The 26,691-nt window shown below is 41.2% G+C and overlaps 2 protein-coding genes across 7 annotated transcripts in view; both read right to left on the bottom strand.

Moving 5' to 3' along the window:
* Nucleotides 1–675: 675 nt before the first annotated feature.
* agpat5 (1-acylglycerol-3-phosphate O-acyltransferase 5 (lysophosphatidic acid acyltransferase, epsilon)) lies at nucleotides 676–17,399 on the bottom strand. Of its 3 annotated transcripts, XM_067236361.1 has the most exons (9): nucleotides 17,360–17,399; nucleotides 16,630–16,971; nucleotides 15,297–15,366; nucleotides 15,060–15,175; nucleotides 14,547–14,636; nucleotides 14,180–14,270; nucleotides 7,973–8,134; nucleotides 3,068–3,191; nucleotides 676–2,765 (listed from the first exon to the last, which is right to left on the bottom strand). In XM_067236361.1, the coding sequence occupies exons 2-9, from the start codon at nucleotides 16,846–16,848 to the stop codon at nucleotides 2,540–2,542; spliced, it is 1,098 nt and encodes a 365-aa protein (XP_067092462.1). In that variant the 5' UTR covers nucleotides 16,849–16,971; nucleotides 17,360–17,399; the 3' UTR covers nucleotides 676–2,539. The 3 variants fall into 3 exon arrangements, with proteins under 3 accessions (XP_067092462.1, XP_067092461.1, XP_067092463.1); XM_067236360.1 differs by having other exon boundaries at nucleotides 16,630–17,398; XM_067236362.1 differs by lacking the exons at nucleotides 676–2,765; nucleotides 3,068–3,191 and adding an exon at nucleotides 7,632–7,830 and having other exon boundaries at nucleotides 16,630–17,398.
* Nucleotides 17,400–20,086: 2,687 nt separating this feature from the next.
* mcph1 (microcephalin 1) overlaps nucleotides 20,087–26,691 on the bottom strand; it is a 33,655-nt gene continuing 27,050 nt past the window's right edge. For 3 of the 4 annotated variants that reach the window (XM_067236141.1, XM_067236142.1, XM_067236144.1), the window contains 2 exons: nucleotides 20,602–20,839; nucleotides 20,087–20,359 (listed from right to left, as the gene is read on the bottom strand). In XM_067236141.1, coding sequence (XP_067092242.1) covers nucleotides 20,307–20,359; nucleotides 20,602–20,839 — 291 coding nt within the window. In that variant the 3' untranslated portion in view covers nucleotides 20,087–20,306. Of the gene's footprint in view, nucleotides 20,360–20,601; nucleotides 20,840–24,712; nucleotides 24,853–26,691 lie in introns of those variants that run through there. The other variant, XM_067236143.1, reaches the window with a different exon arrangement.

The raw sequence follows: 26,691 nt of genomic DNA, 5'->3' as shown, positions 1-26,691 counted from the left end.
AATGAGTCCCAGAAAAAGGTGGCAATATATGCAATTGATTGAGCTTTCATTTACATTTGTATTCAAAATAATTCAAAGTGAATTGAGGATTGCATTGACACATTGAATTGCTGATTGCAAAATGCATTTTCAAATTGCACATTGAATTTCCAATTGCAAAAATGCATTGTCAATTGCAAAAAAACCTTGGCAATATGAAATGCAATATGAATAAATAAAATTGAGTGGCCTGCCAATTGCAAAATGCATTACCATTTAAAAGGTCCAAAAAAGTCCATAGATCGATGGCTACATCCCTTGGTGAGACGCGGTCACATTTATAGGCCCATTTATATTTCACAATAATTTCACCCACTTCACTGCACATCCTTGGGTCCTAAGCCATACACACACCAAATTTCAACTTCATACAATTCCCTGTTTGCCAGATAATCACGCCACAGAGACAGACACACACGCAGATGCCTGGCATTATAGTATGATGATAACCAAACAAAAAATAATTTGATCTGACTAATAAATCCGCAGTGTGAACGTAGCTGTACCAGACTACACCACAACCTTATCTATTTGTTGTGCCAGTGTAAATATCACATTCTAATTGACATTCTAATTGACATGACATTAAAGGTGAGAGATGATTGTTAAAGAAACATGTCTACATTTGTAAGGACATGTCTTTATTCTCAAAAAATGAAATTAACACAAGTACAATTGAGTCATTGTGCACTACAAGGTTTCTGACCATGTTTGATGTAAGCTGCAGTCAATCATTTTCAAATGTGCTTCACACCAGAAAGTGAATGTGTATGGCTCTTTGGCTGCACTGCCTTGACAAGTATCAAAGGATAGGCATAAGTGGCACACGTATGGGCTTTTATTGGAGTGTAAAGCAGTCATATGAAATATTGACAGTGCTTATGCTATGTTAAAACAAAAACTATACCCTGGTGTCCCACATTCGAGGAAAACAAGGCTGACGAGAATTACTGCTACCTTTGAGTACATCAACATAGAAACAATATGTTTACATTAACAGTAGAGAACCAAATGTCAACATGGGCATTGTCTCTCCTCTTCATTTGACAACACAATTAAACTTTTAACAAATGTGAAAAATAAAACAACTTTTTTAATGGCTCATCTGCATATACATCATTTCTCATCGTCACAGTTACCATCCTTACAACATCATAAAATATGCCAAAAATTAACATTGAAAATGAGTATAGTGCTCCACAGTTCAAGTGCTGTCCAGTAGAGGACATGCCAGCACTTGTCAGAGGGGACAGTCCTTTTTAGATTACGTTTGCAGACTGACTGCCCTTTCGCAAGACACATTTCAAAGAACTATTGGCACTACAATTGTGTCTTCTTTAATCTTCTGGGAATACACACTGCCCTCTTGAAAATGAATTTAAACAGGAGAAAATCTTGGTTAACTGTTCTCATTTTGCCACTGAACAGTATGAAGAAAGGATATGCAAGCCTATTGGAGTGACATAGAAACAATGGGCCAACCCTATGTAGACAACTTCAGTAATTGAAAGATAATTTGTAAAGTGGCAACAGTGGGGGGAATAAAGGTGTTTATAATAGAGTTGGCTCTGTAGGAGCATACATTCAAAAATATTTACATTTTAATACACCTCAAGATGGCTGTCAACATATCGCAAGCAATATCCATTCTGTTGTCTGTAACATTGCGTAAATAGCAGCATTTACTTACAAAAATGTACCTCAATCAAAAGGTCTCGCAACAAATGTACTTAAGTACTGTAAGAAAAAACCAACTTGGATGTTTAGTACTTGTAAGTTGAGTTTCTAGACTAAGATAACTAGGAACAAGCCGCTGAGTCTTCTGTTCATTGCTTGTTCATTTCAGGAGTCTGCAATTACAGTTCGTGTTTTGGCAACTGCCTTTTTTTTTCCAGCAACAAAAGAAGCAAAGTGAGCACACATGGAACTTTGCATTAATATGTAATGTTTATAGTAGAGCACGTCACTCGAACTGTTAAATGTCTGGAACACTAAAATAGGTTTGTAATGAGTGGTAGACATGAGATCTGTTATGACAATTATTGCAACTGTTAAATCAAACAAACTAATGAAAGACTACATCATGTTTAAAAGGGATGCTAGACACTGGGCATGAAAAAAATACTATATGGCTGGATTTAATAGGATTAATAATGTAGGGAAACTTCATTGTAGTTAATATATTACGGTTGAGGTAAAGGTAAAAATCCAAAGAGGACAAATAAGGCCAACATATGGAGACACAAGCCATACTTTGTTGACCTTCCACCTTTTCATGGTCAAATCGTCCAGGGTATATGAAACATTTCTTTCTATCCTTTCCACAGCATTATTCTTACAGTTAAGGTCAGACAATCAGCCAGATGAAAATCAAAACTATTTGAAGCTCCATCTGAACCAGTATTTTAAAACTCCACTCATTGCTTTATAAGTGTAGAATAAGGGCAGGGTCTGTCCATGGCCATCAAGGATGTCATGATGGCAGTAATCAATCCTCCACTCAGGGGCTAACATTCACCCAGAGCCAGCCCAGCAGAGTCCCATACAGCCAGGTTCGGATGTACAGTTTTCTGCCTGACTCAGTCAACAGCATCGGCAGTGTCAGTCCTCCCAAAAATAGTAGGGATGGCAATGTTTTCGTGAAGCTCAGGGGAGATATCTTGCTTTGTCCAGGGAACCTGCATTTTGTGTTTTGGTCCTCCGACTCGTAGAACGAGGACAGCAGCCTATAGCAAGACAGTTGATGTACTTTAGATTTTAAAAATCCTTCTCGTCTCTTTTAGAGAACATGAGATTACAAAAGTCAAGTAATGCAAAATAATAATAAATATATGTAAATCTATCTATATATGCATATAAATATATGTAGTCTCATGTTTTCTTGAAGATTTTATGTGGTTGACTTGACAGTGATCAGTACTGCTTTGAACTGCCAGGACATTCTACAGACTACATTGACTGAGAACTTGTCCCAAGCTGGTGGATGTGTCAGTGATGTTAGACAGGGACATGGTAAGAGGATACTCACTGGTCCTTGATCTCAAATCTCTCATGCAGCCACCTGCGGAAAAACACTGGCTCCAGAGGAATTTCCTTCATGTCCACACGTTCAAAGTGAATGTGGACTCTGGGGCATTCCTTGCACAGGAATTCTGTCAAACAAAAAACATGAATTCAAGACTAAACAACATCCGGAAGAGCCTATCCACCAAGAAACACATCCTGTTGAGTGAGCATCAGCTACTGTATCAAGAAGGGGGGGGGGATGTTCCCATAAGAGCCCATAAGTGCAAGGTTAGCCTCAATCAGGGATTGCGGGGTTCATGCCAGCACAGCGTGTTGGCATGTTTCCCTGCTCCAACACACCTGATTCAAATGAATGGGTCGTTATCTAGCTATGCAGAAGCCTGCTAACGACCATTCATTTGAATCAAGTGTGTTGGAACAGGGAAATATCTGAAACGTGCAGGACAGGGGGTAATTGAGGACCAGGGTTGAGAACCACTGGCCTAGACTACTTGTTCTGAGCAGGTGTTGTCAGTGAACAGGCTGTAAAACTGTTAAGTTACAGACACTCATGAAAACTGATGCTAATTATCTGGGAAACATTTTCTAACAGCAGTCAAGTTGTCATTTTGTCAAACAAGTTGTGAATTTGTTGTTACATTAAAACAGGAGATCATGACTGTGCTCAAAGTGATACTCGAGCTCCAGTGGTTTCCTCTGTGGGTGAACGAAACTTTCGGAAGACTGGAGCTTCGCAGGGGCATATGCATACTTCAACGATCTCTTGATCCTGGCTTGGCAGCCATCCATAACACGATCTCGCAGGTGAATCACTTCACCCAGCTGGGTTTCGCTGTCAACTGGAAGAACAGTGCCCAGTGGTCTTCTCGACAGTTCAATTTAATATGGACATGTCCCTGACCGGCTGGGGGGGATGTCTGTCGGGGGGCTCGATTGGAGGTACATGGGACTCGGAGCTCCAGCTAGAGCTCCATGCATCGTTCACTGCTCCACTTCACTCCGGTGTTGAAGGATCAGGATGTTCTCCTTTGAGCCGACAACAGGGTTGCAGTGGCCCATGTCAACCGTCAGGGAGGTGTTCGTTCCCCATCCCTCCACCACTCGGCGACGAAGATTTGGATGTGGGCATTCACGCAGCTACACCCTGCTCAAATTGGGGGCAGACGAAGACTGCATACTTCATCAGTCTACCACCCTGTGGTACCCAGAGCTGATGTCCTTGGTCTTGAAGAGCCCATGGCCACTTCCTCCCCTCCAGGACACGCTCTCTCAGGCCGGGGGCGAGTCCCTCTGTGATTGGGGCCCCACTCATGGCTTGGTTTCTGAAAGGGACCTGCTAGTATGCAGAGGTCTCCCTGATGCAGTCATTCAGACGATTTAGGTGCAGGCTCCCAGAGCAGGCCACCATTTGAGCCACTTACTAATGCCTCGCTGCGTTTGCCTGCTCCTCGCAAAGCGTGTCAGAGATTTATGCGCCTAGTCTATAGCCACCCTTCGTGGCGTATTTGTAGCTGAAATCTGTGAAGCAGCATCTTGGTTGTTGCCTTCACCTTTTATTCGCTATTACCTTCTAAACATCGTGTCCTCCTCCTTCGCTCTCTCCGTCCTCTGCGCAGGGGGGGGTATGTTTTCACTATGGCCGACTCCGGGTATGACTAGGCTATTCGCCTTGAGATCTACCTGACGTGCCTTGGTGTAGTTGTTCGATCTCCTTGCTGTTGATTAAGGCTGCGAACCTCACAGGTCAGGAAGCACTGTTTTTCTTGTCCTATTGCATTTTTCAGATGCGTGCCTCCCGAATTTGCATGCAGACATTATACCTACTGGACTCAACCCCTTCAACCCTTGGTAATTGGGTATGGAGGATTGGGGATTGCTATCTCTATACAGGTACCAACCTTGGCTTGGTTATGCTGTATATACACTTACTTTCCGTGCTTCAAATTATACTGATATACATTTCAGGCCATACCACCCAGCCCAAAGTAAACTAAGGTGCATGCTGGCATAGTCAATGTCAGCATGACGCAGTGGCACAATTTCTTTTTTTTATAATGAGTCTTTTCAAACAGAACGATGGGTAATAATAATAATAAAAAAAAGCTACATGGGAGTCAGGTGGCTGAGCGGTGAGGGAATCAGGCTAGTAATCTGAAGGTCGCCAGTTCGATTCCTGGTCATGCCAACTGACGTTGTGTCCTTGGGCAAGGCACTTCACCCTACTTGCCTCGGGGGAATGTCCCTGTAATTACTGTAAGTCGCTCTGGATAAGAGCGTCTGCTAAATGACTAAAATGTAAATGTACATGACATACAGTTAGGTCCATAAGTATTTGGACATTGACACAATTTATCATTTTGGCTCTGTATACCACCACAATGGATTTGAAATGAAACAATCAAGATGTGCTTTAAGTGCAGACTTTCAGCTTTAATTTCAGGGTATTTACATCCAAATCAGGTGAACGGTGTAGGAATTACAACACATTTTATATGTGGCCCCCCCCTTTTTAAGGGACCAAAAATAATTGGACAAACTAACATAATCATAAATCTAATTGTCACTTTTAATACTTGGTTGCAAATCCTTTGCAGTCAATGACAGCCTGAAGTCTGGAACCCATAGACATCACCAGACGCTGGGTTTCGTCCCTGGGGATGCTCTGCCAGGCCTCTACTGCAACTGTCTTCAGTTCCTGCTTGTTCTTGGGGCATTTTCCCTTCAGTTTTGTCTTTAGCAAGTGAAATGCATGCTCAATTGGATTTAGGTCAGGTGATTGACTTGGCCATTGCAGAACATTCCACTTCTTTGCCTTAAAAAAAACTCTTTGGTTGCTTTCGCAGCATGCTTCGGGTCATTGTCCATCTGCACTGTGAAGCGCCGTCCTATGAGTTCTGAAGCATTTGGCTGAATCTGAGCAGATAATATTGCCCGAAACACTTCAGAATTCATCCTACTGCTTTTGTCAGCAGTCACATCATCGATAAATACAAGGGAACCAGTTCCATTGGCAGCCATACATGCCCACGCCATAACACTACCTCCACCATGCTTCACTGATGAGGTGGTATGCTTTGGATCATGAGCAGTTCCTTCCCTTCTCCATACTCTTCTCTTCCCATCATTCTGGTACAAGTTGATCTTGGTCTCATCTGTCCATAGGATGTTGTTCCAGAACTGTACAGGCTCTTTTAGATGTGTTTTGGCAAACTCTAATCTGGTCTTCCTGTTTTTGAGACTCACCAATGGTTTACATCTTGTGGTGAACCCTCTGTATTTACTCTGGTGAAGTCTTCTCTTAATTGTTGACTTTGACACAGATACGCCTACCTCCTGGAGAGTGTTCTTGATCTGGCCAACTGTTGTGAAGGGGTTTTTCTTCACCAGGGAAAGAATTCTTCTGTCATCCACCACAGTTGTTTTCCGTGGTCTTCCGGGTCTTTTGGTGTTGCTGAGCTCACCAGTGCGTTCTTTCTTTTTAACCCTTGTATTATCTTCGGGTCGTTCTGACCCATCAGTCATTGTGACCCACTGTCGTATTGCGACAACTTTACCGCATACAAAAACAAAGTGAAGCATTTTCTTTTAACCGTTGGGCTGTCTCAGACCCCCCACATTGCGAAGGTTTAAAGAAAATTATTTTTATTTGTTTTTGTATTGGGTAAAATTGGGTAAACACAACGATGGTTAGTTATGAACCTTTGGGTCATGTGACCCGAAAGCAGAACGAGGGTTAAGAATGTACCAAACAGTTGATTTGACCACACCTAATGTTTTTGCTATCTCTCTGATAGGTTTGTTTTGATTTTTCAGCCTAACAATGGCTTGCTTCACTGATGGTGACAGCTCTTTGGACTTCATATTGAGAGTTGACAGCAACAGATTCCAAACACAAATACCATACTTGAAATGAACTCTAGACCTTTAATCTGCTCCTTGTCAATGAAATAACAAACTCCCTTTATGAGGGAATAACATACACCTGGCCATGGAACAGCTGAGCAGCCAATTGTCCAATTACTTTTGGTCCCTTAAAAAGGGGGGGGCACATATAAAATGTATTGTAATTCCTACACCGTTCACCTGATTTGGATGTAAATACCCTGAAATTAAAGCTGAAAGTCTGCACTTAAAGCACATATTGATTGTTTCATTTCAAATCCATTGTGGTGGTATACAGAGCCAAAATGATGAAAATGGTGTCAATGTCCAAATACTTATGGACCTAACTGTATATATAATTAATTATTGTCTGGTTGAGACCAAAGACGTTCTTATGTACATGTTGAGCCCTTGTCCAATAACTCACTCATTAATACACTCAGGGTACTAATACCTCAATAACATGTCCAAGAATGGGAAAAGAATGGAGGTGTTCAATGAAAAACAAACACTCATTGTTCTGTTTACTGGCAACACAAAAGTGTTTACTCCGGAGAGAAACAGGATGTTATCACACTGCAGCAGTGCTTTTAAAAACAGGTCTGTGCACAAAACTGGGAATTAAAAACAACACACACGCTTGTTTACAAGAAACTTCAGGAAATGTACATTTCCATCACTTTTTTTCCTCTGCTTTGATTAAGAGTACAATGTCACGTCACTGATGAACCGACAGCACAACAGCAGCATGACACATCCAGTGATTCCTGGACGATACTATTCTACTGTCCATCCAAAGGTCATTGGATGTGCAACGTTGCTCATAGGGTTTACATCCTGTCTGGTTACATCCCTCTTGATCCTGTCTGATTGTATCCATTGCTTGCAGATAAGAGGGTAAAAGATGGAGACCCTATGCCTAATACAGACCATTTCATCCTAACAATGACACTCATTGCTTTATCTGATGTCAAACAAGCACTGTGGTTAACTCTGTGGTGGACACATTCAGACAACCCCTTACCTGGCATTGTTGGGGCAGGCCGTCTTTCACCGTTGGCACCAACTGTTCCCTCGTATGCCACTGTGACATCATAAATAGCCTCCAAGTGGTCCTTCATGGTTTCCACGGCGATGTGCGAGGCCTTCATCCTGGGGGTCAGTGTGTGGCCTAGAACAGCCAGTCCTGTGTGGATACACATCCATGTTATTCACACAGGGCAGTTTAAACCACCAGACCAGTGTGTACAAAAATAATTATATAATTTACCAATTCCAACACAAATTGCACGAGCCACTTTATGCTCAATTTCTTTGATGGATTAATGTATGCCTTAGTACTGTGAACTAAAATAAAACCGCACATTATCAGTAATGCATTTAAAATTGGGAAAATTTGAAAGATTGTGTTGCAGGTGGATTTAAGGTGTGTGCCCCTACATTTTCTGTCAGTGCCCCTAAAACATTTCCACCCCAACAAGAGCACACAGGTCTTCATCAGGGGTGCAAACTCATCAGGGATGAAAAAGGTGACAATGATCCGAACCCCCTCGGGGGGTCCAGGGCATGCTCCTCGGGGAATATATATATGCATAGTCAGTGAACACTGAAATGAATTTGAGGATTATAGGTCACATGACCAAAAAGCTATTGAAGTTTGAAGATTTATTTTGAATTAAGAAAGAATTTTTTAAAACTTGAGATGAAAATGAACAAAATAAAGGCTGTGCAGCATGAATGCATACATCTTCAACAGTTTAACATTATTTTGACGCTCCTAGTTCATGTTGTTGAGAAGCTATTGACTTTTGAAACGTGTAATTTGTTGATGGTCCCTAAACATACGCTTTGTTTAGGCAGCCTAAAATACAATACAATCAAATCATCTCTGTCCGTGACTGCACCTTTAGCTTGCTCTGGGTATATGTGCCCCACACAGGTATAGCAGAACTGCCCGCAATATGATTAGGCTACGTCGTTATCCCCAAAATAGCACAAATTAGCATTTCGTGGGTATGGGTCTCTCCCCTGTCCGAGGCAGAGATCTCTGACCTCATTCTCTCTCATCGCCCCACCTGCTGTCCCCTTGATCCAGTCCCCTCCCCTCTCTTTCAAACCATCTCTCCACCATCATAACTTTTCTTCTCCATGTCCTTAACTCTTCTCTTACTTCTGGCACTTTCCCCTCTGCCTTCAAACAGGCCAGAGTTAGCCCGCTACTCAAAAAACCCTCCCTTAACCCAGCCGTCCTCCAGAACTACAGACCAGTATCACTGCTACCCTTCTTTTCTAAAACAATTGAACGCACTAACCAACTGTCAAACTTCCTCAGAACAACCTGCTTGACCCCAACCAATCGGGCTTCAAGACTGGCCACTCCACAGAAACTGCCCTCCTGTCTGCCAGAGCGGCTTCGAGGTCATCCGTCATCATTCTGCTGGACCTTTCTGCAGCATTTGATGACTTCAGTGGATCTCATCCTACCTGTCGGGAAGATCCTACCAGGTCTCCTGGGGAGGCAAAGTGTCAGGCCCCCGCCAGCTCTCCACTGGTGTCCCACAGAGCTCCGTCCTTGGACCCCTCCTCTTCTCCCTCTACACCACCTCGCTTGGACCAATCATAACCTCCCATGGCTTCTCCTACCACTGCTATGCTGACTACATGCAGCTGTACCTGTCCTTCCCCCCGACTGATCCGGGGATCTCAGCTAGGATCGAGGCCTGCCTCACAGACATCTCCGTCTGGATGACCGAGCACCACCTCCAGCTGAACCTCGCCAAAACAGAACTCATCATCCCAGCCAAACCCTCCATTTCCCACGATCTCTCAATCACCCTGGGATCGGCGACGGTGACCCCTTCATCCTCTGCCAGGAACCTTGGGGTAACCATGGATGACGAGCTCTCCCTCACGGCCCACATTGCTGCAGTCTCCCAGTCGCGTAGATTCACCCTCTACAACATCCGGAAGATCAGGAGATACCTGCCTGAGCATTCCACCCAGCTGCTAGTCCAAGCACTTGTCCTCTCAAAGTTGGACTACTGCAACTCGCTGCTCGCCGGTCTCCCCGATAGCGCAAACTGCCACGCTCCCATGTTATCCCGCTCCTCATCTCCCTCCACTGGCTTCCCATCACGGCCTGTATCAGAGTCAAGACTCTGGTACTGACCTTCCGAGCGGTGAACGGGACTGCACCCGACTACATCAAGTCTCTCCTCCAGCCTTACACCCCCCCCACCCCCCCAATGGTGGAATCAACTCCCCACCTCCATCAGGGACACTGACTGTCTCCCCTCTCAAGACGCACTTGTTCCGGGAGTACAACGGCACTTATGAATGCTCGGCTGGACCTGATGTTAGTTTCCTCCAGGATCACAATGACTCGGATTGAGAGACTTGTTGCTCTTGTTGGTTAGTTGTAACGGTTTTAAATTCTTGTACTCGCTGTGAAATATTTTACTGTTTGTTTTTCTACAGGTACACTCTTGCACTTTTTGAGTTTCATGTTGTTTAATTGTAACTTGTTTTACTGCATGCTCTTATGGTCTTCCCTTTGGCACTTATTTGGTTTTTCACAATTTATGCTTCATGTTTTGACTGCTTGCAATGTTTGGGGCTATCTCGTTATGATCAGTGACCTATGCTCTTTTGTAAAGCTCTCTCTTGGAAGTCGCTTTGGATAAAAGCGTCTGCTAAATGCATAAATGTAAATGTTTTAATGTTTGTATTTTATCCTTTGTGCTATGCAATGATGTTAAATAGTCTTGCATGTATTGCATTCTCATAAATATGACACAACTGACCGAGGGGTCTAAATTCGTACGAACATTGTTCCTGTCGCTATATTCATGCCTTAAAAAAACAACTAAGGAGGCTAAAGTGGTAAGAATAGTGCCCATGTCCTTGATGTGCACCGGTGATTAAAATGTCAAAGTTGAATTGGTATCGAGAGTTTTGTGCACATTTGCAGGTCAAAACTGACATCAGTAAACACATTGATTTATGTAACAAAATTCACTGATCTATACGAAAGTATCCACTTTATCTTGTCGTTCTGTTAGTGATCCAGCATTTCATCCATAAATGCAACCCTTTGAAAACAGCTGATTCAATGTTATGCTAGCACTGCTGATGTTTTTAAGTTCATAGTATTCCTCACACTTAAAAAAGGTGCTGTAAGGCTAATTCCATGATTTGCTTCTCAGTACATTATATACGTGTGAAATGAGTTGCTGAAAGCATGTCCAAAGCTCTAAAACTTTGTTGCACTGAAATGTGGAGTAGACCGTTGAACAGTTTCTCACCCGTTTTCGGCTCAGGTTTTGTTTAGGCGGGGCAAAACCCAACCTATCTACGTCAGAGCCACCTATCTACGTCAGATCACAGACGGTTTATATAACCTGGATTCTGTTACTCAGCTGGTATGCAAAGACAAAGTAATTAACACATAAAACACTCAGACTGCAGGAAGGTCTGTTCTGATATCTGCAATTGATTTTGCTAGTTGTTGCTGTTGTTGCAAAATTCAATAAATTCGAGGGGGCGGTGCTTCAGCTGACACGCCCCCCCCCCCCCAGTATCAAGCAGAGAAGACTGCTGATTTTCTCACAATTTCAAAGACTAATTTAACATAATTTTCAGTTATTTTCATTCGAATTTGCATGGGTAGTTAACAACACATTCTTCTGTGGTGTGATGAACATAAAACTAATTTTCAGTTCTGCTTTACAGCCACTTTAATTCACACCTTTTGCGTGTAGCCCTGAGACTTAAGTGGTTCTTTATGCCACACATTCGGAAGGGTTAGTCATTCTGGTGGACAAAATCGCTCACTCTCACCCGCACTTTTGAAGATGGCAATGCGAAATTAATAAAATAACCTAACTGGACACAAAATGTATTTCTAAAATAAAGAAAACAACAGCCTATACTTCCTCAGTCTCAGTGGCGGATCTAGAACATTTTATATGGGGTGGAAAAGGGGTGGCAAGAGGTCTTGGCAGGGTGGCATGGGTAAACGGTACGTGGGAATCCCTATAGATGAATGGCTTTAACAAAACAAAAACAAGACCAATTTTCAGCACAGGAGTGTAATGGCCCAAACCAGCTCATCCCCACCAGGGGCCGAGCCATACGTTGAACATTCAGGGCTTAAACCGAACCTAGGTTGATGTGATTTGAAATCGGAAATTCACATTAATGCGAGCACGCATAGCGCACAAGCGAATTTTTTAGCATTAATTTCAGTGCTAAATTGTTTTTTTTGGTTTTATGTAATATGAACATTACGTTGAACTCATATTGTTATATTTCCTGAAAGATTCGGCTTTTGAGAAAAAACATTTTTCCCACCCTTGCAGGAACCTAGATTTATAAAGTGACAGATCTTTCTTTTTTTACCTGGCTTTTTCAGTTCCTCCTGGATTTTTCCCATCCATTTTATTCTTTTCACATCATCATAATCTTGCTAACTCCCTCAACAATAAATGACTGGCTTTTTCATTTCCTCCTGGCTTTTTCCCATCCATTTTATTCTTTTCACATCATCTTAATCTTGCTAACTCCCTCAACAATAAATGACTGGCTTTTTCAGTTCCTCCTGGCTTTTTCCCATCCATTTTATTCTTTTCACATCATCATAATCTTGCTAACTCCCTCAACAATAAATGACGGTTTAACGGGACGGGTTTTGTCCCGTATTTTCTGAGTTGTCTTCAATGCAGCGTCCCATGCAAATCATCCCACCCGAATTCTGTGAAGACTCGTCCTATTCTGCCCCTGATTGGGTAATACTCGCTGCCATTGTTGGCTTGATCGTTTTTGATCGGTTGACGGCCAATCAGAGTCAGAGAAGGGCGGGTCTCTTGGCGGAGAGTCTACCGATACTAATTTCAATATAAGATATATTTTTATAATGTCCATGTAACAATCTTAATGTTTATGAAAACATGTTTTAACCCTTGTGTTATCTTCGGGTCATTCTGACCCATCAGTCATTGTGACCCACCCACTTTACAGCATAATGAAACAAAGTGAATCATTTTCTTTTAACTGTTGGGCTGTCTCAAGGCCCCCACATTGCGAAGGTGTGTTTTTGTATTGGGTAAAATTGTGTAAACACAACAATGGTTCGTTATAAACCTTTGGGTCATGTGACCCGAAGGCAGCACAAGGGTTAAGTTGTGATTTACCACCACTTCCTCCCCCTCCCCTCCCACATAAAGGTACTATTATTCTTAGTATAAATCTGTGGTTGAGCTCCGACCAAAGTCCATAGGACTTTTTGGGTCACCAACAGCTTCATATCCAATTCCTTGCCTTGTCCAGTTATTGGTGAAAGAGACATGGCACTATTCTTCCTCCTCTAACACCCTTAACCTTACTAAGTGCAGATAATGGAATGGGCACAGCCCAAAATCTCACAAGCTCTTTACAAGGATTTGTAGGGGCAAATTATATTCATTTCTGATTGTGAGACACGCATATTACACAATAAAGCTGGTATCACCCCAAATGTTGTACCAGACCAATCATTGTAGGCACATTTCATGATTTCCCCTAGGCTGGTCTATCTGAATATAAGTTTGTAAAATGAAACCATTGAATACTGAATCAGTTTGTTACTATATTAGCCAAACATCCAACTATGTCATTTACCATTACACAAGAACCAGGTTTTCAATCTTTAAAAATGTATGTTGCGAATTCAGATTGGCAACATGATAATCACATATCAGACAGCAGTTACATACTTTGGTAATCACAAAATAATCTACTGCCCGGTTTTTAAGCCACAGCCTCTGGGATATTTCATCTAAGCTGCTCACTTGTCATGGCCACCAAGCTACTGGCGCTTAACCAACAATGGAGAGGGAAAAAATAAATAACCTTCCATGAAAATTCTTTAAATTTTTTGTCAGGTTTCCCACTAAACCCTTTCAGCAAAAAAAAAGGGAAAGTTAGTTGAGTGTAACATCTTCCATCTCACAAACAATGTTTCTAAATGAGTTTAGCTTTAGAGTCTTCACTGGGTTAAACATTTCAATCTGAAAAGTGGTTTCCAAACACTACTTGTCAACTGCGATATTTGAGTAGGGTTTTCAATCACCAACTTTAAATCAGTTGGAGTGAGCACCAACTGAATACATTTCTGCATGAACCTGAAACAGTGGTTATCTGCCGTAAGGAAAAATGTTTGGATAAATATAGATCAATTTGATATGAGCAGCACCTTGTTTGGAGGCAAAATCTTGACTTTCTGTGATCACATTCTTGAGCTCTGGGTTATACCGAGTTCCCTCAGGGAAAATAACAAGATACATCTGTAAAGATAAAAATAATACATAAGTTGTTACACATGATGTGTTCTTGGGTATTTACAGCATAGTTGTCACTTCAAAATATCTTGCTGCTTAAACTGAACTTGGTGCCCACAGACAGTTAATAGGGTACAGTTAAGTTAACAAGTCCCCAGACTGAGCTTATCGTCCTGAGGAATAAAACGTAGTTTGCAAATCGTAAAGTCTTCTGGTGACAAACCTCAAGAGACTAAAAGGTCACGCAGAGGTTTTGGGTGGACAGTCCCTTTAAGTACTTACCGGTGTCCCCAGGTCTGTCTGTGAGAGGAGTTTTTTTTTCATTGCCTTCTCATCAAACTTTGCACTTCGCTTAACGTAGACACCTCCGTGCTTAAAGAAAATAAATCAATAAAAAATGCAGTGAGATCTAATTTAATCAAATAGTGAGTTCATATGAACAAAAACAGAAGACAATTGTAGGATGTATGTGTAGGACATATCTGATAATCCAGTTTAATCCACAGTTATTTTAGACATATTTTGGAGAAGAAATATTTATCATTTAGAAATGACACGTGAAAAAGCAGCAACACTGGGAACACATGCACACCGCAATATAAGATGTAAGATGGGAGGGGACAGGTGCAGGGCTAGTAATCAGAAGGTCACTGGTTCGATTCCCGGCCTTGCAAAATGACGTTGTGTCCTTGGGCAAGGCACTTCACCCTACTTGCCTCGGGGGAATGTCCCTGTACTAACTGCAAGTCGCTCTGGATAAGAGCGTCTAGTAAATGACTAAATGTAAGATGTTACCTGAGAGAAGTACCATCCATACAGCGGAAGCCACTTCAGACCATCTTTAAGAACGTATCTTATATGGCCAATAGAATCCTGCCTGATGGCCAACATGTCAGCAATGATCCAGTCCGCTGTGACAAGAACAAGGGGAACATCATGGTTTGAGACTCATTTCAAAATAAACATAGAAACAATTTTTCCTTGCCCGAACTGAAAGCCTACAATGTTTTAGAAGTAATCTTGACAGCTCACCGGTACACTGATGGTTGGAAATGTAGACCACATTCTCTTTTTTCTTTGGCATATCTCCATAAATAACAATCTTTAAAAGGAAACAAAGAGGAAAGTTCACATTAAGATCAATTGTTAGGCTGAACCTCACAAAACCTTAACAGGCACAAATGTAACTACATGATATATCACAAATTAACACCACACCTAGAGATAAGCTAAAGAAAGAATATATCAAGATTATTTCAGGGTGGTACACATTAATACACACCCAAGGTGAACTCTTGCCTCATAAAACTGACAATAACACAAAGGTACTGGTACGAATGGAATGTGACCACTGCCTAGAGTCTAAAGAGATTAATTGTACATTTCATATAAACCGTAGCTTGGCCTCAAACTTGTACTATAGGCCAACACTAGACCTCAACAGTGCGGAATGTAACATAGGCCTATTCAAATGCTGTCCATTCAAATATATGGTGTGTTTGCATCTTTGTGGATAAAAAGCCATAAAATACACGTTACAAAATGCATCAGTGGCAACTCTTCGAATGCTTCAACCTGTGAATACATTTCGCAATCGAGTTTTACTTCAATTATACAGTCGTTATTTACATTAAAGCTAATCACACCCTCGGCTCTACTCTTGGCCAGAAAAAAAACTGAGTCATGGCTGGTATTCAGCTGGTTTGACAAGTTCCTGTGCAGCAACTGACAGTAACCTCTACATTACAGAACTGTGTAGTATTAAGAGATGGCAGTTGACATCCTATATTGTGAGAACGGAAGTGTTGTGCATTCTGTATACTAGTTAGAAGAGTCCCCAGCTGTCTTCTCTCTTCCTGTAACCTAAACATGATGGGCACCAGCAGATGCAGCTTCAAAGGGGAAATAAACTTGAGGTTGTGTTGTGGCAAATGATTTGTGATCTGAGGAGGGTTAGGCTGGCGAAGTTTTGCAGAATCTACACCCAGCATAAGAGTTGAAGGAGAAATAGGAAGTTGGGAGGTCTCATGTTATTTGTAACATCAACATCAAACCCAGCATCCACCTTGGAGACCCCCCCCTACGTGATAGAAATATACACAAAAAATGTTGTTTAATTGTAACTTGTTTAACTGTATGCTCTTATGATTCTTATGCTCTTATGGTTCTTCCCATCGGCACTTATTTTGTTTTCACAATGTATGCTTCATGTTTTGTCTACCCGCAATGTTTTTGGGGCTATCTCGTTATGATCAGTGACTTGTGCACTTTTGTAAAGCTCTCTCTTGGAAGTCGCTTTGGATAAAAGCATCTGCTAAATGAATACATGTAAATGTAAAATATACATGAAACAAACATTACTCACCTCCACACCCGTGTAGTTCTCAAAGAAAAAGAGGACCATGCTCTGATAGATGGAGTAGATATTGTCGTCTAGCCGGTGGTATAGTCTTGCTGGTAAGATGGTAGACAGCAAGCGCCAGGCACCCCATGACAGAAGGTAAGCCGGTGCTGTGCCTAGCATCACCGTGGCAGGAAACCAATACCGCAAAGAGTATGTGTGCACAACCAGCGACAGGAGCATTTTGTTCGGCACACTGTGACTTATTTGTGAAAGTTCCAAAGTCAAGGTATAGCTAGTATACAGCCAACACTCGCTTGTCTTGTTAACGTGAAGAGTCCTCCCTGACAATCACCGCCTTCACAGCTAGGAATGAATAGTCAAAGTACTGTATGATGCCTGGGGGGAGAGAGGGCTTGCTAACCCAACTAACTAGATAAGTTATAACGAGATAGCTGGTTGCCCAACTATAAAACGTCCTATTTCAAATAATTGTATTAAATAAGACATGTAAACTCAAATTAAACGTTATACACTCCATGTCATTAATCTTACAGCTTGCATACGACCTCAAACTTAACATCTAGCTAACGTTATCTTATAGGCAATGTACATTTGACAACGCCGGCTAGCTAGCTGGCTGCAACTAGAACACTGTTTCCCGCCGCATTAATGCATACAAGTTAAAACTATATTTAACAAAACAACTTTCAAAAATACGGTATTCAATTGTGATTACTTTTGCAATATTTACCAGGAAATCGCTCTTGATTACCATGAAATACATGAACTGCACAGTGCCAAAGTCACACACACGCCTCCTCTCATGGCTTCCATGTTGGAAATAGACGTAAAGGCGTTTTGCAATGTCGTTAAACCCGATTGGCTCAACGTAAAAGTGGTGTTCATTGAAGGGGAGGGGCTGAAGCAAGACCAGTCAAGTAACCTTTAAAATTGTCAATACCAGTGCACAATGCCGGTGATGCAGTCGGTGATTAAGACGTCAGTGAAAAACACAGTAGATTACCTGAACTATAGATAGTACACAGTGCCTATGATAAAATTGGTGCCACACACACACAGATTCCTGAAATTATAGATAGGGCACAGTGCCCACGATGTTGTCTGTGACACACACAGATTTCTGGAATTATAGATAGTGCCCGTGATGCAGCTGGTGAAAACAGTTCTTCTCAGTGGCTTTGGTACCTACACTCACCGGCCACTTTATTAGGTACGCCTGTTCAATTTCCTGTTAACACAAATAGCTGATCAGCCAATCACATGGCAGCAACTCAATGCATTTATGCATGTAGACGTGTTTACGACAACTTGCTGAAGTTCAAACCAGGCATCAGAATGGGGAAGAAAGGGGATCTAAGTGACCCTTGAGTGGCCCTTGAGTGGCAGTTGTGTGGACAAAAATGCCTTGTTGATGTCAGAGGAGAATGGGCAGACTGGTTCGAGATGATAGAAAGCTAACATTTAGTCATTTAGTCATTTTTTTTAAACAGTAACTCAAATAGCCACTCTTTACAACCAAGGTATGCAGAATACCAACTCTGAACGCACAACACGTCGAACCTTGAAGCAGATGGGCTACAGCAGCAGACCACAACGGGGGCCACTCCTGTCAGCTAAGAACAGGAAACTGAGGCTACAATTCGCACAGGCTCACCGAAATTGGACAATAGAAGATTGGAAAAACGTTGCCTGGTCTGATGAGTCTCCATTTCAGCTACGACATTCAGATGGTATGGTCAGAATTTGACGTAAAGGACATGAAATTATGGATCCATCCTGCCCTGTATGAACGGTTTAGGCTGGTGGTGATGTTGAAATGGTTTGGGCTCCATAATACCAATTGAGCATCATTTAAACGCAACAGCATACCTGAGTATTGTTGCTGACCTCGTCCATCCCTTTATGACCACAATGTACCCATCTTCTGATAGCTACTTCCAGCAGGATAATGTACCATGTCACAAAGCTCAAATCATCTCAAACTGGTTTCTGAACATGACAATGAGTTCACTGTACTCCAATGGCCTCCACAGTCACCAGATCCCAATTCAATAGAGCACCTTTGGGATGTGGTGGAACGGGAGATTCACATCAAGGATGTGCAGCCGACAAATATGCAGCAACCGCGTGATGCTATCATGTCCATATGGACCAAAATCTCTGAGGAATGTTTCCAACACCTTGTTGAAAGAATGCCACGAAGAATTAAGGCAGTTCTGAAGGCAAAGGGGGTCCAACCCGTTACTAGCGAGGTGTACCTAATAAAGTGTATATTTCTCAGATCACAATTGAAATTCTCTGTCATCTCGGAAGTAGGCCTACTTGTTCAACCTCCATATCTATTCTAGTCACTTATGCACAACATTAATGTCGATGACACACAGATGTTTTCAATTATAGATAGTGCAGTGCATGTGATGCAGCTGGTGATGACAGTTCTTTTCAGTGGTTTTAGTACCTATATTTCTCAGATCACAACTGAAATTCTCTGTCATCTCAAGTACTTGTTCAACCTCCACATAATTTATTCTAGTCAAATTGCCAATGCTGTGGCCTACATTCATGACATTATATAACATTACATTGGTTCTCTGTTAAATTGTCTTACCACCACAAACATCTAGACATTTAGTTCATAACAGAAGTAATTACATGCACAATGGTTGAGACAGTTGTCATTATTGTAGGCCTAATTGACCATACAGTGCTTACATGTACATTTGTAACGTGCAGGCAGTTTTGACACATCAGTAAACACACTAATTTATGTAACTAAATTCACTGATCTATACTGAAAGTAAATCCACTTTATATTGTTGTTCTGTTAGATAGCCAGAAAACCCATTTGAAAGCAGCCGATTCAATGTTAAGCCAGCAGTCAGCACTATGGCCTATAGAACTTTGCAGAGTGCCCGGTTCTCCAGATAATCATGAGAAACTAAAGTGAGACACACAAACACACACACAGAGATTCCTGGCATTATTTGTTTTATTCATTATTAGATAGATAAACCCTTTGAAAGCACCTCATTCATATGCCAGCAGTCAGCACTGCTAACCTGGCTATATTGCCACTGCACTCCATTGGATTATACCTACCGGAGGAACCCTAATAATACCAACAATTCCAATAGGTTTCCTCCTGACAGAGGAATCCTAATTAGAGGGGAAAAGCTCCCACATAACTTTTGAGAAAACCCTAACAATAACATAATCAGAAGTTCTGGAATTAATTTATCAGGCTGCAGTGTCTAATTTTGGTAATGCACCAGTGCTGCAACCCCAAGTCATATGAGATGATACTTTAAAAAGGGACAGTACTGCCTAAAGTGCGTGTCAAAAACATACATTGATCAAATTAATTGTCTATGAGTTTACCCACGATTCTGTTATAGTTTTACAAAGACACAGTGATGTCAGATTGTAAAAACAGACATTGTTTTATTAAGATAGGTACAACAACACAATACATTGAAAGCTGGATTTACATAAAACGATGGTAACACACCTGTTGTTACATTCATGGAAAAGTTTATTGTAAACAAATGCATAGGTAGGGTCTCTGTATTCTCCTTCTGAGTGTCTTTAGGTCCAGCACAGGTGACTTTGTCCATGTAACATTCCATGACCTCGTCACAGTTCATATCGTAACAGTCCAAAATAATGAGTGGGATTTTTCACTCCAGTTCATAGTTGTCATATGGAAGTTGCTTGAGATATGTAATACAATCTAGAAGATGAATAAGAAGATGCAGTATGAGACCAAAGTCTGCCCTAGTGTCCACACAAAAGAGTTATAAATCAGACCAAAACCAGAATTATACACACATTTTCCACCAGTAAAGTGCAATAGGCTAATGTCCTGTGCAGGAAGTGCTCAAATTGCTTTGCAGTAATGAAACAGGCAACAAGCCTCTTGGCTTACCTAGTGTGCAATCAAGTACAAATTACAAGCATTTGCCAACATCTTACCCAGCACCCACTGTTCCGACAGGATCTTGCTGCCCTCGGGTCTTTTGCCCCTGTGCTCCCCAATGCAAAGGCCTGCCTGGCGGACTGTCTTGCAGACGGTGCCCCCGCACAGCTGGATGAGCTCTGCCAGGCTATGTCTGGGTGGCTGGGAGAGCTGGGAAACGAACATGGTTGGCTGGCTGAGGAAGAGATCCTGCTGGTGTTCCCCTGCAGACAGGTGCTGCTGAAGACGGCAGATCTGGGGGGAGAGAAGGAAACTTGTCTTTATTCATTTAATAAACACTTTTATCCAAAGTGGGATACAGTGATTGTACACTCCTTATTTATGGAGGAGTTTGTTTAATAATGATGAATCAAAAAGCAATTCAAAATGAATAAATCATTATCCTGAGATATATTTTGAGATGTACTTCCACTGTGGCAGCCATTCAAACTTTTGAAGCGTCTCAATATTTCATCCATTTTTTATGTCTATGAATCCATAGTTTTTTACACACCTTGCTAACCCCAATTAATAGACTACAGCAGTATCCTCAGCTCACAAGGAGAGGGCAGTACAAATCCTATAATAAATCAAACTTCCTGTCACGACTAATCCCAATTCAAGGTGCACTTATCAATCTTTTGAGTTCAGAGACCACATGCATTTACCATGTGCAGCTGTCGGTCACATATCAAGCCTTGTATTATGACATAATTTGAGACCATATGAGTATATGCTAAACATCTTCTACTGGGAGTATAGATTATAGAAATGCAATTGGACTGGGAACTCCGATAGGTGAATGTGGTCTAATTCCACAGGCTGTCACAGCTCACAGTTTGCTCTGAGACAGCCTATATCAAAGGATAGTCACAATGCTCCTTCTCTTTGCTTCGATAGAGTCCCTTAGGCCTTGGTCTGGGTTAGCCATTCTCCCAGACGATGAGAACATGCATGAAGCATTCTGACATTGTACACAGAGTACAATGTCAGAATGCCTAGGACTAGTGGAGAGAAGCTTAGAGAACTGCTCCATGTCCAGCATGGGTCAGCTGCAAGGCTGAATAGGGCCAATCTGCTCTGTTTTGAAAGGGTGCCAGAAAAACGGATTTCAAGCATTCTGCCCTCCCTTTGCAAAGGAGCGGTCATTTATGAGAGCATAATCAAGGTTTGGTCAAATGGTTCAGAAAGAGAAAACCAAGAGTTAAATTACAAAACTTTTGTTTCATGGTGATTGCAGGCTTATGTCATTCGAAATTCTCTGTTGTCGCTCTCCACGTGAACAAGACCATTTTTCAATATGCCATAGCAGGATATGCGATTTCACAACAAACTTAGTCTTTTTTTGTTTCTGGTAATGGCATTCAGGAGCAAAGAGTCAGGCTACTGTACATCCAAGAAGTTTGCAACACAAATATAACAATTGAAAATGTAGCAAAACTGCATGTCTCACAGGTAAATTAGAGGCCGACCGATATATCGGTATCGGCATTTATAATGGCCGATAAATGTTTTTTTTTGGTGGTGGTTATTGTGTTTTTGTTCAAAGGACTTTCATATCTTAAGGTTTCATATCTTAAGTTTGTATTTTTATACATTTTATTTATCAGAACTTTAATATATTTTGATGTTGCTCTGTTCTGTTGTGACAATAAAACAAACAAGTTTATTTTTAAACCGCATTATCAGATTATTTTTGTGAGAACTCGGAACAGATGGAAGGAGTTGGACGGATTCGTTGAATGTATAGTACTCCGAAGGCTGTGGGTGCTGAAATCAATTCACCGCCAGAAAAGTAGGTGGCACTGCACTGCGATGCTAGCTAGGTTATCGAAAAGTCGGAGCAAAATTACAAATTAGCTGTTTCACTAATAAAATAAGCACATTTTCAGCAATTACACTGCCCATTTCTCGTCACATTTTAATTCAGATGCTGATTTACATCTACTGTTTATCTGAAATATGAATTGTGAAACACTTACAGCAATGGCAGTCAAAGGATTCTGTTTGTCTTGTTGGTCACGGCAACCCCGCCCCTGACGCAAGCGGTTCTTAATACGGACCAATCACAGCCAAGGGGTATCCGTAAAATGACGGACGGACGGATAGTCAGGAAAATCAGGAGGTGCACGTAGAGCTCTCCGAGGGGCTCGGAGAGGGTGTTCCCTGTGTCCGTCTCCGTGAAAACGGAGTAGTATATTTCGGCCTTAAGTCGTTCTGCATAAGAGCGTCTGCTAAAAATGACTAAATGTAAACTACAAATAAACTGATTTCCCTAACATAAGTTATATTTGTTACGCGTTTCTAGATAAAAAAATAATAATATTCTGGCCAATGTATCGAAATATCGGATTTTTAAATCACCAAATATTTGTATTGGTATCGGCCTTAAAAATCCTTTATCGGTCAGGCTCTAGTAAAATTTAAAACAGCTGTGTGGCAAATAGGGTAGAGCAGAACAAACTGGTGACAATGAGAAGGTTGATCTGTCTTACTAAAGCTTATCATTAGGGGTGCACCGATCCGATATTAAGATCGGATATCGGCCCCGATATTGACAAAATAGCTGGATCGGCGATCAGAAAAATGTACAGATCCACTGGCCGATACATAATTGTTTTTTCGCAGCACATGTCATTTTTCAGCAGCATGAGTTAACCAAACCTTTAGATGCGAGAGTTCTAAATATTTCCGACGGCCCCCACAGCAAGCATAATACTCGTAGCACTAGCATGCTATATACCTGTTAGCCTTCTCATTAGTACATATTGAAGCCATACATCATTTGTCGCACAGTTTTTGTCTATCGGAAAATATTCCGTTGGAATTTTCGAAATCGCATATGCGACTTTACGCTGTGAGACCCGCATTCGAACGATCACATATGTGCGAGTATAGTAGTAGAGTTGTTGAGCTGCAGGAATTCGGTGTTCTCCTAGCATTGTGTTTTTGGATGTGCTTGATTAAATTGGTAGTATTGTACTTTGCAGTACTAACACCACCCCTCAAAACATTTAGCTCTACTTTGCAGACATTGCAAACAGCCGACAAACTAGTTGGCGTGGCAAGAGTGAAATATCTCCACACAGCCGACTCTTTGGCTCGCTCCATGTTACTTTTAAGTTTAACTGTCCACTGGTTGGACACGAGTTTTACACCGCACGGTGCAATGCTTCAAGCTAAAAACTTCCATGGTTCACACACCAGCGACAACAAATAAAAAAGAAATCTTTTTTTTTTTTTTTTTTCGTTTACAATGTTTGGTAACTGTTTGATTACTATTGTATGTTTGACCAATACACTATTTTGTTTTCTACTGCTACATTTTTTTTTTTTTAACACGTTTGATTACATTCTATTTTCGAATTTTGAAGTGTTTTTTAAATGATAAATAAATAAGAATTCAGTACATTACATCTGTTATTTTGTCTTAGTTAGGAAAGTAATGTTTAGTTAGGAAAGTCTGGTGCCTTTAGTCTCTTCCACATGGTGGAAGGAAGGTATAAGGTGGGAGGTATACAGTTTATTATTAATTCAACAACGGTATCGGATCGGTATCGGGTATCGACAGATACACAAAGCCCAGTTATCAGTATCAGGACTGAAAAAGTCGGATCGGTGCATCCCTACTTATCACTTGGCTGTACTGCTTTAGGATATGAAATACATAGGCAAAACATAGTAAAAACATGCACATGATTCAAGAAAAGCAAACACATTTTGGTTATTGAGAATCAAGCCTGAGAAAGCCCACCAAAAATGTAAGGCTACTTTTTTGCATACAGCTTAATTGTATCATAAAACATTTAGTATTTAATTTAAAAAGCATATCTATAAAACAATTTAAGTATAGATATTAAGTATTCTTGCTTTACGGAAAACAAAGATGGAGTCAGTATTTTGCATTACAAAAACTTGGTGATGTCTAAATGGAAAAGACACGGAAAATACCCCTACAGCAGTGCCACATACACAGAAGGATGTGAAATGGAATGGTCTTTGGAGGTCACCTATGTCCACAACAGATCATTGTTTGTGTCACTTCCTTCCTCCTGATCTTTCTCCAAACATGAAAGGACTGATAGACAAAAACCAACACATGCCTACACAATCTAAATTAATTGTTAAGCCGGAATAGTGACATTACTCCACATTTAGGCTGTTGATGGAATGACACGGAATTTCCTCTGTTGTAATCTGCGTGAAATGTGCTGCATTTCCTTAACATTCCGTTGCATCACTTCCCAGTGTTGTGTTTCCTGTGCACACTGACAGTTGTGTAGTGCCAAAGTGCATTGGGGAAGATAAGAATAGACAAAGGTCAACACAGACATTTTGACTGTGCTTTTAAGGTAAAACATTACATTTTTCCCCTGAAGGTGAGTGACTTAAGTTAGCTTTAGTGTAAACTGGAAATGAAGCAAATGGAGAGTTGAGGCATAGGAAGATGACTACCAAGAATGATCTCTCTCTGGGGGTTCAGACAAAACATCCTGCTGGCGGATAGACTTCCTATGCAGAACACCTGTACTTCCTGTTGTGTGATGTCAGCATTCTGAAGGAGCCCGTATTGAGGGAAGTGTACACGCATACCAACTGGATTAATCTGTTCTGAACAAACAAGGACATGTAAGGACATGAACACGGAAGTATCACAACTCAAGTTTTTTTAGTTTTTCAAACATATTTAAGAAGCATCAGCCGAATACAGCCAACCTGGTTTCGATTATAACATGTTGCTGGTCAATGAACTTACTCTACATAATCTCTCTTGGTTTTAAACATTTTGAAAGGAAATGCATTATTGCCTTGTTGTTGCCTTCAACTGAGGCAGCATTGTGGAACAGATGGCCTGTCATATCATAAGTTTATAGTGTTAACGTATGACCTTAGCTCCCCATCACCCTGACTGGATCTCTCATCCATTCATGCCGAAGGTTAATGTAAACCAGCCATGTATGCTCAAAGGGGTTTCCTTTGAACATCATTTTCTACAGGAACAGTGTACAAAGCATTACGTTCATACTGCATATGTGATGCAATTGTTAAGATTGTAGAATTGTCAAAAACAAGCTGTGCAAAGTTGGTGTCATTCAGGGCAAAAACAGGGCAGTTAGGCCTAATTATTATTGGAAAACACAACCATTAATCAGCATATATTGTAACCAACTGCAGTGGCTTGGAGGTGAGGAATGAAATGTCTTGCTGTGTAACTAGTCTTTTTGTGATACCGCACCCCCTCCACACACACACACATTGTGTCAGACTGGGAACCCGAGACAGGATGCAGGGAACGCAGCAATGACCCGAGACACATCCTCTCATATCAAAGGTGGGAAATATGAGAGATGGAATACTTTGGCGACAGCCAGGCAGACCCCATTCAAAGCCAACAGCACAAAACATTTTTAATGGTTTGACAAATTTCCCCTGTTCAGTAACCTAATCAATATTTAATCTTCAATGGCATCTTAGATATTTAAGAAGGGATGTCTCTCTAAATATATTTCAGGGCTTTTTCAATTTTTTAAATAACAATCATCTTGAGATGATAAACCACCCCAGCTTTTTGATTCCCACATGCAAAAACCCCTGAAACAAAAGCAAAGCTGCATCCTCTCTGGGTCTCTGGTCAGCAGCAGCCAAAAGAAGTCTATTTTTAAGTTTCATTAATGGAGATTTAGAGTACTATCAAGATGACATGAAGTGGGAAGGATGAGCTTTATTAATATCCTACAGAATTACAGCCAGATACTCTTCCAGCATTGTGTAAACACACTGAATCCCTCCCCAGTTTCTGTAACAAGGTTCAGATTCAGCTAGAGATGAAGACAAGTGACAGGAAATGGGGACATCTTATGCGTCTTCAGAAGAGAAGAGAAAAGAAAGTAATTCTGAATGGGTTGAGTGACATTTTAGGGAAACCTTCTCTCTAAACATCACAGAAACACATGCTTGATTGCTCATTAGGAGAGAGGCTGGTTTAGGGGAGTGGAGACAGATAGGTTGGGGATGCACATTGCTGTGGCTGACTATGTTTTTGAAGCAGGCAGCTGCTTCCTGCACAAATAACTGTTTGTAAGAAAACACAATTCAATCTTTTTTTA

The sequence above is a fragment of the Osmerus mordax genome, chromosome 5 (assembly GCF_038355195.1).
Source record: "Osmerus mordax isolate fOsmMor3 chromosome 5, fOsmMor3.pri, whole genome shotgun sequence".
In the NCBI taxonomy this organism is placed as follows: Eukaryota; Metazoa; Chordata; class Actinopteri; order Osmeriformes; family Osmeridae; genus Osmerus; species Osmerus mordax.
This window is presented reverse-complemented; position numbering and strand designations above follow the sequence as displayed.

Coding starts and splice junctions, on each gene's coding strand:
- agpat5 (XM_067236361.1), bottom strand. CDS start 16,848: ATGCTCCTGTCGCTGGTTGTGCACACATACTCTTTGCGGTATTGGTTT. Junction 15,176..15,296: donor TTCCAACCATCAGTGTACCG/GTGAGCTGTCAA, acceptor TTCTTGTCACAG/CGGACTGGATCATTGCTGAC. Junction 8,135..14,179: donor AGATTTTGCCTCCAAACAAG/GTGCTGCTCATA, acceptor GTATCCACACAG/GACTGGCTGTTCTAGGCCAC.